General features: G+C 36.9%; 1 protein-coding gene across 33 annotated transcripts in view; it reads left to right on the forward strand.

The window, feature by feature from the left end:
- Positions 1–16,642, forward strand: part of Dcaf6 (DDB1 and CUL4 associated factor 6) — a 144,954-nt gene that overhangs the window by 85,158 nt on the left and 43,154 nt on the right. For 17 of the 33 annotated variants that reach the window (XR_015449495.1, XM_087206855.1, XM_021244635.2 and 14 more), the window contains 2 exons: positions 108–278; positions 7,419–7,478. The exons of 10 other annotated variants lie outside the window; for them this stretch is intronic. Coding sequence is in view for 22 of the 23 variants with exons in the window: in XM_087206855.1 (XP_087062981.1) it covers positions 108–278; positions 7,419–7,478 (231 nt within the window). In the remaining variant the exon portion in view is untranslated. The remainder of the gene's footprint in view (positions 1–107; positions 279–7,418; positions 7,479–16,642) is intronic. 6 more of the 33 variants (XM_021244637.2, XM_004865209.4, XM_087206857.1 and 3 more) reach the window with 1 other exon arrangement.

Here is a 16,642-nt window from a genome sequence, read left to right on the forward strand (position 1 = left end):
TGAGACCTGTTTTATTTATATCTTTCCTCCCTTTAATGTATGATCAAATTCTTACTATTTTCCATTTTATTGCTCTCTCTTCACCTTTCTTTTCCTGTCTGTATCAGAATTTTTAAGGGGGCCTGAGATAGCTTTGCTCCGTAAGCGCCTGCAGCAGCTGAGGCTTAAGAAGGCTGAGCAGCAGAGGCAGCAGGAGCTGGCTGCTCAGACCCAGCAGCAGCCTTCCACTTCCGATCAGTCTCCCCATGAGGGCTCTTCCCAGGACCCTCGTGCTTCAGGTCGTTAATGTCAAGTGTCCTTGAGCAGCTGGTAGAATTGTTTTTAGTACTGCTACTGTATATAAAGATGCTTCCCCTTCCCATTCAAAAAAAGAACTAATGCGCTTGCAGCTTGTCCCTCTCTCCTTGCATATAATGCTATTCAACATCTGTCATAGAGGGCCCGATTGACAGCAGCATTTGCCAGGATGTGAATATAAAATAATCCCTTATATTATTTGTAATATTTTTGGAGAGGGACAGATATTTATTACCTTTACAGCTGGTGAGCTCCTTTCTAATAATTATCTAGTAAATTTAGAGCCTGCATTGATATTTTTGCTGAAATTTCCTATATGCTAAATTGAATTTGCTTATGGGCTCCTAGCTCTTGTCTTTTCTTTCTTTTTTTTTTTTGCTTTGATAGATTTTAGAATTATAGTGTTGTTTGGCCATACTAGCATGCTGATTCAATCATCCCCTTTTGTCATTATTTGAGATTTTTCAGTATTTGCTTACTTCTTTTATACATAATCAACTTCCTAATATGTAAGGTAGTAAAACTATTGTACGGTCTCATTTTCCTGTTACTATGCTAGCAAATTCTGATAAAATAGTAGTAATCTGTGCCACTCTGGAGTATATTAATGCCTCAATTCTTTTAAAGCTAATTATGCTCAGTTGACATTTGTTGAATTAATAAAAGATAAAGTGCAAAGTAATGTTAACTTAGTTCTTTTGAGATGGATAATAAGGACTATAGATCCTATAGTATAGGTATGATAGTGTATTCATATTTAGGGATGGTAATGTGTCTAGATTGTCATATTAGTGATTTTTTGTGTTTTATTGTTAATTTTATTTTTTGAGATAGGATCTCACTGTATTCTAGCCTGGCCTTGAACTCATTATGTAGCCTAGGGTGGCCGCAAATTCATGGTGATCTTCCTGCCTCAGGTTCCTGAGTGCTGAGAGGGATTACAGGCATGTGCCACTATTCCTGTCTTCTAATGAATTTATAATATATTGTTTGATATACTGTGTTCTTCCACTCTCAGTAGTGATTAATTTAGACACTAATTACTGAGAACTCTGATTTAATTACTTGGAATTAGTACTATACATGGGTAGAACTAGAGTACCTCTGCATCATAAATATCTGTTCCAGTAAGTGCTCTGTAACAGAAGCACACTATATAATACTGTGGTAAAATAAACTTAAGCCAGGGCTGGGGATTTAGCTCAGTGGTTCCGCCACTGACAAGCGCAAGGACCCAAGTTGATCCCCCAGTACCAAAAAAAAAAAAACTTAAGCCACTATGATGTAGATATGATGTTTGGGGCCAGTCATGGACTTGATTTGTGATTCATTGTTATATTATTGGAGGGAATTTCAATCAAAGACTTTTCTTGCATTCTGTTTTGTTTTGTTTTAGGGATATCTTTTCTTATGCCTGAAACTTAAATAACAGAAATGTTTGATCAGAATATAGTGATGACATTCATTAATAAATTTGCTATGATTTCGTGCCATATATTAACACTCTAGCCAAAGTGTTTTGAAAGTACAAAGAAATCATGAAACATAAAGAATAAAAAGGAAAATAAAGTGTCCCTACATATATAAATGTTTAAATACTAAAATTTACCAGGTTTTATTTTAGTAGTTTGTATACATATCAACTTCAGTATTAAAATGAGTTTGAGTAGAGAGTAAAACTTTCAACATTATGAAGAAGTAAGTGTACATTGTGGATGTTAGAAAAATATTTGAGACTTAGTCTTTTGTATATAGTTCACATATTTGAATTAAAGGAAGTTCTTTTTAGGATCAGAAATTTAGGGTGATTGTATGGTCTCTGAAATAAATGCTATCTTCCCATTTCTCAGGATCATTCTAATTAAGTGGGATCTAATTTTGGTAATCAGTTAATTTGTGAAAATTACTGAAAAGGTAATTGAATAGAGACCTCACCAGTTTTGAATTTGAGACACATGTTATGTTTTCCATGTTATTAAACAACATTCCTGTGCCCCTGAGGCTGCTCACGTGGTCTCAGTGTATCTATCCTCAGTGTATGTTTATCCCTTTACCTACTTATCTGTATCTTATGTGTTTAACACAGCATTCAGATGAGACACTAAGTCTAATCTGTAACATGCTCTGTGTTCGTTTGCTAGTGCTACTTTTATTCCATCCTCACATGTCATAGGAACACTATTGATAATTAAAAACATTTAATAAGGGACAACTAATAAAATTAATAAAATCTGAATCATTTAGTAAACTTTGGGTTATGATGAATGATGAAGGCTTAATGCAAAATTCTTCATTTCAGAACAGAAATTATAAAAATAGAATAGAAATTAAATTTAAAATTAAACAGGGCGATTGGTTTTAATCAAATCATTATAAAACTTTATCTTGTACTTAATGATTAAATGCAGTTTTGTATATGTGTATTATAGACAGCAATTGATGATTATGATAGATGTTATTGCTATCATTACGGAAAGCACCAAAATTAACATTCTGGATTTTACTAATAGAAAAATGTATATTTTTCATGTATAAAAAGCGTATTTTCCATTATACCTTGATATCTTTGCAGTACAAGTGATTGTCCTGCCAATAAGTGATATGTCCATTGCCTTTCCACTTATTTAAGTTTTTAGGTAAAAGTTGTTCAAAGGAGACATGATTATAATTTGGAAACCAAGAAACTAACAAGCACAAAAAGAATTTTTAAATTATTTTATTGCTAAACATTCTTTTTGGAAAACATAGGACTACTTGGAATCTTTTAGGAAAGGCTTAAGTGTAAGGTGAATCAACAATACTTAATTTCTAGAGGAAAGTGAAATCAAACCACTTGCCAGAAAGTGAGATCAAATAGGAAGGAGCCGGATATTGGTCAGTGATGATCTCAGATGGAGTATTAACTTTTAGTTATCAGTAGTTCTTGACAGTTGAAAACTAAAACATCATTCCAGGCACCCAATGATACCACTGTAAGCTATATAAAATAAATGTTGGATTTTTGGTTTTCCTTTTTTTTCCCCTAGCAGTGAACTTTTTCATTAGAGTCTTATGTGGAAGTGCTGACTTAAAACCTGTAAAAGTGACACCATAAACATGAGAGGAGATAAGGAGTGGTGACCTACCTCATGTGAATCCCAAGGCTCTTACATTCTCTGAAGCCTAGTTTGAAAAACACTGCACTAAAAGGATACCTGACACCTATAAATAATAACCCTTGAGAATTAATTTTCAAAAATACGCTTTTCAAGTCAGAATATATTTGAAAAGATTATTATTACTTTAGTTTTATAAAATTACATCTTTTTCTAGATTGTTAGGAAATGCACCATAACTTAGGAGAAATACTGTAACTCATTTTCGAGAGTTTAGGAAACATGTCATAACAAAGAACAAATCTTTTAAGTAATCACATCATTGACTGAGTGAGTATAAGACTGGCTGAATTCCTGTCCCTGCCCCTGTGCCTGGATGATCTTGGGCAGGCTATTTGGTTGCTTTATGCCTCAATTTCCCATTCTTAATTGATAGTTTCTTTCACTTACTACTAAGTGTTCTCATAGCAAAGTCATTTCAGGCTGGTAGTACTCAGGATTCTGAACGAGCTATATGTGTGATCCAGTGACTGCCCTAACCAGTGATAGAGGCACTCAGCTTTATGGCTGATCTTAAGCCTACCTTTTTTTCCATTTCAGGTCCCCTGAACTGATGGGCTGCTGGCTCCTGCTCAGAGTGACAGCACCCTGTGGACTCTGCTGGTACTGGCCCAACCACCACAGAGCCCCACTGGAGCATGGAGCCAGCCTAGAGAGGGTCAGGTAGGAACTGTTTTTTCACTTTATGGCACAGTTTTACCAATTGGAGAAATAAAAAGTAACTTTTATACCCTTAAAGGGTATAAAACATTGGTCATTACTTTTGAAAAAGGGCTTTTCAAAACTGAGCCATATTGGAAAAAATCATCACTTCCCCAGTCCTGTGCAAGCAGGCTCTATATAACATCCGATTCCCCTGTAGCCAAGGTAATAATCACATCAGAGCACTTTCCAAATGGATGCATTTGGTCCATGTTGTTAGTGTGTGTGTGTACTTGGTAAATCAGTACGATACTGGCCTAGTTTTGCAAGCACTTCATAACTACCTTGAATGAGGAGTCCTAAACAAAGCAGTGATGAATCTCTCCATTATTTTTCATTCTGTATCATATCTCTGAAAAACAGGAAAGTAGCAATAACATTAACAGACCCTCTGTGTTAAGTAGTGATAACATTAGTTGCCCCTGTGCGTTAAGTAGTTTCCATGGATTATCTCATTAAGTCTTCATAGGAACTATGGAGATACTGTCTCCATTTTATGGGTGGAGAAAGTGAGGCTTAAGTAACTTGTCCCCATTTATAGTGTTACTGAGTGGAAAACCGCCTTCAACCCAAGAAGTCTGGCTGAAGTGCTTCAGATTTCTTTCTTTTTTTTTTTTTTTTTTTCTTTTCAGGTTTTGGGATATTTGCGTATACATTTTCAGTTATCTTGGGGATTCCATCCAGGCTTTTTACCTGTTACACTATAATTGTCTTTTTCTACAGTCAGAAAAATTCTGGTGTTGAGGAGCTAAAGAATTTTCTTAAGACCAAACTGCTAGATTTTTGGAAATCTGTAGTAATTGACACTGAGCTTAGAATTGAATAAGCTGTTGCTTATAGTTTATCTCCACCTCAAAAATAGTACTGCAATTCTAAACACTTTAGATAAGCTAACGGTCCATATTAACATTTAGTAGTAAATTATCCTTGGGCCATATATTCCAAGTTTTTATTTTGTGATGATGCCTTCACAGAGAAATGGAGTATGCAAACACCCGAAGTAGTCATCTTGAACTAATAATTACAGTTTTTGATACTGGTATTCTGATGGTTATTGTTTTAATACTAGCATACATTTCTGTAAGAGTAGTAGATACTATATTTAGGAATACCTAGAAGCATAAAAGCATGTCACTTAAAATGTTTAGGTGACAGTAAAATAACCCTTCCAAAAAATAGTTGTATAGTCCTACAATCATACATAACAGCAATAACCAAGAGGTTATTTCTTCACAAACATTAGCCTTTAAGATGTAAAGAACACTGAAAGATTTCCAGAAATGGACAGTATCTGTGACCGACTATGAACCTAAAAAGAAAACCCTTTAGTTCAGTAGTATTTTTCTCTCTTAATGTAAGCTTTATTTCTGAAGACTACCTTAACTATTCTTGCAAAACAACATAATGGTTACATTGAATCTAACTTCTTAAATATATACATGAGAAGTTGTTTTAAAAAGGAAAATAAAGTATTGCAGATTAAGGAACTGATTAAAATACTATTACTCCCACTTTCTTTCTTTCTATAGTAAAGTCCCTTTTAACTGAATGTTTTGATGAAGTAGTAAGGATAAGTCAAAGCTACTAATCAAATAATGATCATGATTTATCAAAATCTAGCAAGACAAAAATCTGTGAGTAAACTAGTGTGATATTACAAGCTAGAAGATTTAAAACGGATGCAAGTAGTAGTAGTGGCAGAATTGAGAGTTTTAAATGTACTAAGAGAAGCAATCAAATGATACAAAACTGGTATGAAGCCAAGATATGTTGGAGAACTTCTCTCTGCTACCGTTAAAGGTGATCTTCACTTAAAACAGCTACTTTTTGGGAAATGAAATGCCATTATGAGCAAAGCTACTGATAGACCAAAGTGTTTCATTAACAACATTTACTAAAATGTAGAGCACAGAATATTAGAAATTAGGAATTATTTTTACCTTTGCGGCAGAGCTATGCATATTACCCACATTTTCCCTTTTACTGTAGCTGCCCTGGGATACTGGAGACTGGAACCCGAGAGTGTCTCTTATCCCAAATGCTTGGGGACCAGAAGTGTTTCACATTTCATTTTTTTTTCAGGTTTTGTGTATTTGCATATACATTTTGAGTTATCTTGGGGTTTCCATCCAGGCCTAAATAGGAAACTCATTTGTTTTTTTCTATCACCTTCAACACAAATATTGAGGGTAATTTTTTATATAATATTTTTAGTACACCTGTGCTTTGACTGTGACCTATCTACAAGAGGTTAGGTGCAGAATTTTCCTCCTGTGGTGTCATATTAACGCTTTAAAAATTTGAGATTTTGGAGGATTTCAGGTTTTTGGATTAGGGATGATTAGTCTGTATTGTCCAGTGCTTTGATTAGGTTACTAGGGCCCTACGCTCATCAGGGAGAAAGAACCTTGGGCCTAAAAGTGTTGCTAAATATTGTTAGAACCAGGTTTAGAATCAGTACTTACTAACTCCAGACAAGTGCCCTTTTCATTTTATTGTGCCACTCATAAAATCCATTTACATAATGAATTCTCACATAGATATCCCGTATGTACCAAAGATAAAAAGAAAGTTTTTCTCTTTGCAGCCAAAGTGGAAATTGCAAAGCCCAGACCACTAAACTTTCTCCGTGCCTCTCTTTTTCTTTCCCCACCAGGTGCCTCTAAAGAAACTTAAACTTTCACAGAGTATATAGTTTTAACATGCACAGTCTACTAGAGAATGTTAAAAGTTACATATGTTTCTGTAAAGGTGATTACTTCGTTCAGAATTTTTCTTAGAAAACATTTTCTCTGACATCTTGACTTGAGCTCCTTGTTCCATTCGTGGTATAAACACCACATCTCACCAAGTACATCGAGCATCTCATTTCATGCTCTGAATCCTCCAAGGCAGGCTGAAAGCACCTAAAGGAGCTGGAGAGGGAGTCCGACAAGGGCAAGGAGTCTTCTATTTAGCGGAAGTACCCCGTTTCTAATTTACCTATTGAGTACCTTGTGGCTATCCTAAATGAATTTGATAAAAGGTATGTGCATGGCAGTAGAGGAATATTTTCTTAACTGATTCTGAAAGTTGCTAAATGCTTGCCTGGAATAACATTTTAAGCACATGGCCTTGCTTGCTTACTGCTTAGAAAACACACCACTGTACTTACTTCTGTTGCCTTCCCCTGTACATTTGTTTTTTAAGCGTAGAGTTGATCATGACATTGCTGTGCAGTTTTCTGCTGCTTACTTTTAAGTTGAAATCTCATTTTTGTTTCAGATTCTCCTTCTTCTGTGGTTAACAAACAGCTCGGATCCATGTCACTTGACGAGCAACAGGGTGCGTGCAACAGGAGATGCGCTATGCCCATCCATCCATAGTTACATTGCCATGCAGAAACAAAGTTCCTTCTCGCTTTTACATAGCATTTCATTTTGGTTATGGTCTTTTAGTCAGTATTTCATAGTCTGAATTACTCTAGGTGGTATTGGCCCACAAAGAGCCCCCTTGGCCTTACAAATTATGTTCCGTGTAAGCTAATTTCTTTTTTCTTTATAAATGGTTTCATTTCTTATAGAACTTTATTTATTTATCTATCTATCTATCTATCTTTATTTATTTATTTATTTTGGTACTAGAAATCGAACTCGGGACCTTGGGCTTGCAAGGCAGGCGGTGGCACCACTGAGCTAAATCCCCAGCTCAGCTAATTTCTAACTTGGACCCTTTTCCCCAACTTTGATTCTCTCCCTGTAACCATGTTGTAATGGATATAAACTATATCCATTTTAAAATTCTAAGTATTTATCATAAAATTGTGGAGAATTGTGCGTGTGAATTATACCACCTCCTTGATCATTTAGGAGAAGTTATTTGAACACAGCAGTATTCCATATTACTAGATTGTTGTGGTAATGACACTTCTTTTTATGTTTCTCCTTATCTGGTGGTCAAATTCCTGACAGCTTTTACTATAGAGAGTACACTTAGGAACCCAGAAAGAAACTCAAGCCAGCATTTAGAAGGGAAAATAGCTTCCCCCTCTGCTTTGGCCTTTTGAATTAAAAGAGTTATAGAATCAACTTCAAAGCCTTGAGAACCTGATGAGATGGACAGATTACTTATCAGACTTTGTCACTAGCAGGTGAAGTATAGCACAGAGAGGGAGCAGAGGGCAAGCCATTCTAACAAAAAAGGGGTACCTGTGAAGAACAGTGGATAAAGGAAGACTGTGAGACTCTAAAATTAGAATAAAAGTAACTGGTTTACTATCCTGCCTCAGACTGTCATGAAAAATTCTAAGCATTTTGAGACACAGTATGATAAATGATGTTAATAATGTTAAGTGAATAACTTAAAATGATTTCACTTTTCTCTGTGTAAAAAGCCAGATGAGTACCTAACAGATTTTACAAATATTTTAATCTTTTTTGTTAATTTCTGTTTCCCTTGAGACAGGGTCTTGCTAAGTAGTCTAGGCTGGCCTTAAAGTTGCTATGTACCCCAGAGTCGACTCAAATTCTCAGTCTTCCTCCCTCAGACTCCTGAGTGCTGGGACTATAGGTGTGTGCCACTATACCCAGCTAAAAAATTTTTTTAAATATCAAAAAAGCTGTAAAATTTGGTTGGCTGGAAGTTTATATGTGTAGGATGACTCATTGTCAACAGTAATGGGGAAATTAAATATTGCTGTAAAATCTATTTGGTATGAAATAAACCTGATTTTACCTGTCTTCTTAGAGAAGTATTCAGAGACTAATTTTAAAACAAATTAGAAAATTTCTGAACATCTGATCTTAAATTATTTTTGTAAATCTGAGATGACATGTGTTGCTAGTGTTTTTTTCTTTGTTCATGAAAAAGAATTAGTAAATGAATTTGAGCACTAAGAATTAAGCATGTTTTATCTTTATACATTTATTGCAGTGATATTTAAACTGAAAATGCAGTTATGGCATATTATAGTATGTTATACTATAGCCAGATGAATGTCCTATTTTTCCACAGAATTATATTGAGTATTTTATCAGTATAAGTTGGTGCTTATTTTACATGTGCTGTAGAATAAGAAGAAAGAAAGAGTCAAACTTAACTCTTAAGATTTTGGGCATAGTGCTTAGCTGAATGGGGAAGCCATTTGCTAGGTTTGACACCTTGGGAGAAGACATTAAGTGATCTTTTGTCTTTGGGGCCATGTGTATTTTGGTCGTATAAATAAAGATGTTGTATATGAGATCAAACAATGAGTCTGTTGGGAGAAACTACATTGTAATAAACCACTATAAATGTAATTTTGTGATAAGACCTCTGAGCAGAAATGTTTTAATGATGGGTCATACATCCAAATTATTTAAGTCTTAAGTTTTACATGCCTTTTTGTTCATCAGGATCCCATTACCTGAAGATAACTGATAGTGTAGAAGTTAAGAGACTGCTCCCTACTGACAACTTCTTAACTGGTCTTTTCACTTCCACTTAGGCTGTTGTTTATTTACTACCAGCAGCCAAAGAGACTTTTACAGATTTAAATAGATACATTGTGTCATTTGTGTGCCTAAAATACTGTAGTTGCTTCTCTTAGTCCTTCAAAACCACCCAAATTCATGCGTTGGTTTTAAAAGGCAAACCAGAGCTGTCATCTCGCTAACCTCTCATCTCGCTAACCTCTCAGGCCACCCTCTCCTCTCCACCACACTGCCCAGACACTCCCCTCCCCACGCCTGCCCCTCACAGCCTTTGGACACGCCCCCGCCCTCACTGACTGCTTCTCTGTTAAGCAGCTCCCACTCACCTTTAGAGTCTCACTTAGGTATCCTTTTCTCTGAAATAAAATGACCTCCCAATCTTCAGTAGTTCTGCCTTCTTATTCTTTCTTTGTGACTTGGTTTTTTTTCTCATTGAATTTGTAATCATGTATTCATTTAGAGGATTTTTTGTTTAATATCTCCCTCTCTCCATATTTTTTAAATGTTTTTTCATTCTCTGTAATATACTCAGTGTGTAAATCATACTGTTTATATAGTAAACAGTATTTGTTGAATGAGTGGCTGAATTAATTCCTTAAGCAGTGTATAGCTGTGGAAATCATTTCAACATAGAAAACCTTGGTGAGATTGATATATTTGGTAAGTTCACTTTGGAAGTGTTACGGAGGATTGACTGAAAGATGGAAGAAAAGCATATGAGAGGCTATTGGAATAGTCCAGGTGAGAGAGAATGAGGGATCCAATCTAAGGCCATAGCAGTGGGAAATAAGAGTGCACTAAATTTTTCAGTATTTGAGAAGTAGAGTAATGGGACTTGGGCTGGGAGTGTGGTCTAGTAGTAAAGCACTTGCATGGCATGCATTCGGCCAGTGACTGCAAACCTTGTAGAGCTTTCAGTGATCTAACAGCCCATTGCAGCATGTGTGCCACAGGCTCGCCATCACTCATTAGGCCCTGGGTGTGATTCCCAGCACCAACAAAAAAATTTTTTTAAGTAAAAGAATAAAAAGAGATTTTGAAATTGTTAGAAATGAATGAAAGAAGCTACTTTTGGTAGTGCACACTTGTAATCCCAGCTACTTAAGAGGGTACAGCAGAGAGATCATCAGTTAGAGCAGGGCCTCAGCAACTTAGTGAGGCCCTATCTCAAAACAGAAGTAAAAGTTAGGGATATAGTTTAGCACACTCTGGGTTCAATTCCCAGTTCCACCCAGAAAACAAACCTGAGCCTGGGTAATTTATAAAGTGAAGAGATTTATTTCAACCACAGTTGTGGAGGCTGGGAAGGTGCTGTCATGTACTTGGCTGTTACAGTATCTGTATTTCTCTTGCATGAACTTGTTGAGCTTTTCCTCTTAAAAATATTTGGAGCTAGGTGTAGTCATACACCTAGTAACCCCAGAGCTCTGGGAGGCTGAAACAGGAGGATCACAAGCATCTATGATCATAATCACTTCTAACAGTAAGAATAGATGAAGAAAAACGAAGTACAAATGTGATGAGTGAAACAGAAGTGTAAACAACGGGGTTCAGTGGGTAGCATACCGGTGAGCCTTCATCCCCTTGGGCAGGGGCTGAAGAGAACATCCTCAGGGAGGTCCGACAGACGATCTGGATGAGTGAGGCGAAGGGTCGAGGAGGGGACCACGTAAAGAAGGACAGAGGCTCTGAGATGCCACATTTGAATGTCTGCAAGAATCCTGCTAGATCTGCTTAAATAAATGAAATTTTGCCAGTTACCTTTTCCCTAGGAAACATTTCCATGTAACCAAACTTTGTGGATGATTACAAAAGAAACAGAGCTGACTGGAAGAGATGATTTCAGTGACTCCATATTTTATGCGTACTTCGTTTTTCCACTGGAAACAGAATGAACAGAGCCAAATGAATCCTTTGAGTCTTCACTTTATATTCCAAGTTGTTCACCAGTAAACATCTTATATAATAATAATAATAAAAAAGAATCCTGCTAGAGCTGGACAGTGCCTTCGAACAGACTGAGGGGACCTTCAGGGCATTTTAAGGGTTTAAAATTTTTTTTTTTTTTTTTGGTACGGGGGATCAAACTCAGGACCTTCTGCTTTCGAGGCAGGTGGTAGAACCACTGAGCTAAATCCCCAGCCCTAAGGGTTTAAAATTTATTTTAAGAACAGAGGGAAGCCTAATGAATTTAAAATGGGGGTGTGGCCTGCTCAGTAGGGTGTGGAGAATTGGTTAAGGACTCAGTCACTCAGGAGCTTCTTAGGAAGATAGAGATTTTGATCAGCTGATAAAGGTAAGATAAGAGAGGTGAAAAAAATGAGGAAATACTTCAGGTATAGAATAAATAGTACTTGATGAGAGCAACAGCAAGACAAGGAGTTGAAGGGAAGTACAGAGTATAAGATTGAGTGGGAATCCAGAATTTCCAATGGCAGTCTGGCTGGAGGGGCCAGGGACATGGCAGGTGTCTTAAGTGTTCTGTTATATAGCAAATACCGTACTCTGTTTTTACTGAAGTTGTGCAGTTATCTGTGGTGTTTTGGAGAGATTAATAGGTGACTTTCCCAGCCGCAGTAACTCCCACAGTTTGGTTGTGCACAATTATGTGGGTGGTGGATTCTTCAAACAGCTAACCCTGGAAAAGGAGTAAGTGTGGGAGGGGTGTGTAGTGGGTGGTGGTAGCAGGGCTCAGTTGTGAATTAACTGACTGTGAATTAACTTGTGTGAGGCTCCCAAGGGGAAAGTTGGCTGGGCAGTTGATTGCATAACTACAGAGAATGGCGCTCTAAATGTCTGTTGATTTTATTTGAGGATGAGTAATCTGAACTATACTGTATGTTTTGATGGATCACAGGCATATTCATGGAGACAAAGAAAGATCAAGGTTTTTAAAGGTAAGATGGAAAGAATTGCATAAATTATTTAAAAAATAGTAACCCACAGACTTACCGGGAAGGTTGTGCCGTTTCTGGGCAGACATCCTCTCAGAAGTATTCTTTGCGTAAGATTGCAGTGGCCTTTGTTCAAGATTGTAGCTTTCAGAGCACCGTACCAATAGTTCCTACTCACAGGCATGTTTGCATGAAGAGCCTGCCTTCATGGTCTCTGGTGGCCATTTTGTTTGGCATAAGTACGAGGAATCGAACTCAGAATTGCAGGCAAGTGTGACACCACTGGGTAAATCCCCAGCCCAAGTAGCAGCTTTTTGATTGTGGCATACACTCATTCATTGATTCATTCACTCACAAAGAAAGAAAGAAAAAGAGGGCAGAACTACTGAAGATTGGAAGGTCACTTTATTTCAGAGAAAAGGATACCTAAGTGAAACTCTAAAGATGAGTGGGAGCTGCTTAACAGAGAAGCAGTCAGTGAGGGCGGGGGCGTGTCCAAAGGCTGTGAGGGGCAGGCGTGGGGAGGGGAGTGTCTGGGCAGTGTGGTGGAGAGGAGAGGGTGGCCTGAGAGGTTAGCGAGATGACAGCTCTGGTTTGCCTTTGAGTGGGGATTGAACCCAGGGCCTTCGCACTGAGATACATCCTCAACCCTTTCATTATTTTTTATTTTGAAACAAGGTCTCACTAGATTGCCAAACTGCCCAGGCTGGACTTGAACTTGGTATCCTGTTTCAGCCTCCCAGAGTTCTGGGGTTATAGGCAGGCGCCAACATGCCTGGCTGATGGTGACTGTTTTAACAGTGCACATGGACTTCAAAAGAGATGTCAGAGCTTGAGAAGAAAATTGGAAGTTTCTGTGTATAGATGGTATTTGAAGCCTTGAAAATAATTAGGAAGAAAGTACAGGTTAGAGTAGCGATCTAAAACACGTCAATAAAAAAATCAGAAAGGCCAAAATTAAAGATATTTTGAGAGGAAATTTGGTAAAGTTTACTGAGAATGAGCAAGTAGAGGAATGGATAGCAAAGTAAAGCAGTGTGGTGTCTTAAGGTACAGAGGAGAGGAAGTTGTTTACTTGAATGCTGCTCAGAGCTTGAGAAAACCAACATAGTGGTGACTGATGTCTTCAATAAGGCAGTTTTACCACAGTGACAGACAGAAGTCATATTTTAGTCTAGCAAATGAGAAGAAAGAAACACATTTCAGAACAATAAGGAAAGAGGGCAGTAGCTTTAGGGGAAAGTGGTCAAAGCAGTGTTCACCTAGGCCACTGGTAGTGAACCTATGGCACATGTGTTGTTTTTCTTTTAATACAAAAGATACTGATGCAGGAGGAGTTTTTTCCTAAACTAAAACCTCAGGGCTGGGGATTTATCTCAGTTGTTCTGCCACCTACTTTACAAGTGCAAGGTCCCGAGTTTGATCCCCAGTACCAAAAAAAAAACCCCTGAACTAAAACCTCAGTATTCAGGTTTAACTGCAGTGTTGGCTCTTTCCAATAAATAAGTGGGTTTTGGGTTGCAGTTTGGGCACTCAGTCTCTACAAGCTTCGCCATCACTGACCTGGACCATCTGCCTTCCTGCTTTCATCTGGAAGTCACATTTTAACATATTAATTTACTTTATCCAAATGTATAGGTGACAGTTTTTTAAGGTTAATATACAATTTAAACAGTCATGAAAAAAACCTTATCTTCACTCTGCCTGCATTGTGTCCAAAGGATTTGGGTAGGGCTTTTTTGCCTCATGGGGTGGGCATCTACTTGTTTTGTTCCTACACTGTTCTTCAAACTGTGAAGTGAAATAGGAAGAGAATAGAGAGATAGAAGGCTGATAGTTGTGAAGGATAGAAGGAGGCCCAGGCAGCAAGGACACAATAACTACATTTGAAACAACAAATCCTGGGCATGTGGGACCAGGCACACTTTGACTCCACATGGATCCCATCCATATGTTCACATTCAGTTCACATTTCTATCTGTGTCCTAAAAAAATTCACTGGGTTAGTTATTAGAATCAACAGTTACGTTTTGATTGATAGAAGAAAATTTGACTTTAATATTGTATTCAAATATTATATAGAGAACTACTAATAATTATCAGTACCAAAATTGTACCTTTTTTTCCAGCTTTCATATCTATGTAGGCAGATTTGGATTCATGTGAGCACTCATTTCTAGAATGAAATGCCTTGCTTCACAGCTATCTGTATGGTAGATAGGTGTCCACTGTTAGAATCTTCTCTTAAAAGCAGCATTTTTACTTTGAACCAGAATATGTTCCTTATTAGAATGATTGGAAGGAAAGTGGATATCTTGTAATCTGGAATCTTCAGAAAAGTTGTAGACTCCATGATCTATGAAGATGGAAAATTTTGTACTAATTTAAAAATTATGCCTGGAAAGTTTGCCTTTACTTCTGTATTAGCTAAGTAAGTTGGGGTGCAAAAATTGGGGAAATAAGTGAACTTTTTCATTGCTATGCTTGCATTTTTTCAGGGATTTCATCATGTATTTTATTTCCCTTTAGATTTGATTTTTAAAAGTATTTGACATAATGAGATGAGATAAGCATTGAGTATCAGAGAAAACTTAAGGTAAAAAATAGATTATTATTATTATATGTTCCATAGCCTATCTAAGCTACTATAGTCAGCTAATTTATTATTTATTATTGCACAGTTTTAATATGTTAGACATGATAGTTCCACACTGATTATTGTTACCATATTTTAACTACTTCATTTTGAATATCTTGTTTAAATTCACACATAAGGTAGGTCTCCAGGGGTATCCTAGCTAAAAATCTGTACTTTTAATTAATATTTAGATATTTATATCCATAATAATATTTAGATCAATATTTAAATAATATAAATCTAATTATAAGATAGTATATCTTGTACAATTGTTATCACACTATTTTTGTATGTCTTTGAGCATTTTTCTAGAACCACTAATAATTATAATTTCATAGTTGGAAATGCACAGATGAAATTGTTCCAAAATGTATGCTTTACAAAAATCGTTAATTTGTGGATTCTTATGTGAAAGACTTGGAAGAGATCTAAGCAAAAGGTATGATCTAAATAGGTGGTGGACGTTGAAATAAAAATATTTATTATAGTATAAGATATGCTGCCATGGATTCCCCTCAAAAATCCCCTCACTTTGTACACTTAGCCCATCATTCTTGCCACTTCCTGAGGCCATTCTCAGGTCTTTTATACTGAATGTCTGTGAGGCGTGACCGGGTGTGCGGCCAGTGCCTCCAGAGAAAGGCAGCTTGCAGAGACAGTCTCATGTGTCCTCACCCACCTTACTCACCAGCCTAGCATGTACAACTTTGGGGTCTTCTAAAGTCAGACGGATCGTACAAGGTGAATGTTTTAATCAATCAGGACATTGAGGCAGCCGTGACAGTGAAACTAAAGGCATGAAAGAGGACTTCCAGATAGTGTCCGCCACATTTTCTGATCACACCTTGTATTGCATTCAAAGATGTTGCTTCCAAAAATTTTTTTTTTATTTTTGGTACTGGGGATCGAACTCGGGATCTTGCGCTTGTGAAGCAGGCAGTGGAACCACTGAGCTAAATCCCCAGCATTCCAAAAGGCTTTTTTTCTGAGCCTATGCACTAGTCTGAAAGGGCTCTAATGTCATTTCTGGAAAGGATCTTTTAAGTTTTTGGATCTTGTGTTAATTGGTTTTTCATTTCTAACTCCCACAATGAAGCTTTTACAGTGTTTTGTCTTATGTGGTTACGAATGTGCTCCTGGAGCATGTGCTTTAAATAAATAGTATTTGCCTCAATCTAGGACACGCTAAGCTGTGAATTGTCAATTGATTTTAGTAATTATAATTACTAAGTAACATAAAATAGACATTTAAAAACTTACCTTTTAAAAACAGGTTAAAAGTGATTTTTCTTTACTACATTGCTTTTTTCTGAGCACACCACAAATGAATTTTTTACTTCTTTTCTTTCCTTTTTCTCTTTCCCTTTTTCTAGAGGAAAGAGAACCCATTCTGTGTATAAGTGCTCTGGAAGACATACAGCTTTCCAGTACTCTGCCCTGAGTGACAGTTGAGGCTACCAGAGCCTTAATCACTTCAATTAACGTTACCGTATGAGTTTTCCATCA

The sequence above is a fragment of the Heterocephalus glaber genome, unplaced genomic scaffold, assembly GCF_053883595.1.
Source record: "Heterocephalus glaber isolate CG9 unplaced genomic scaffold, H.glaber_assembly_v1.0 deba00000738, whole genome shotgun sequence".
NCBI lineage: Eukaryota > Metazoa > Chordata > Mammalia > Rodentia > Bathyergidae > Heterocephalus > Heterocephalus glaber.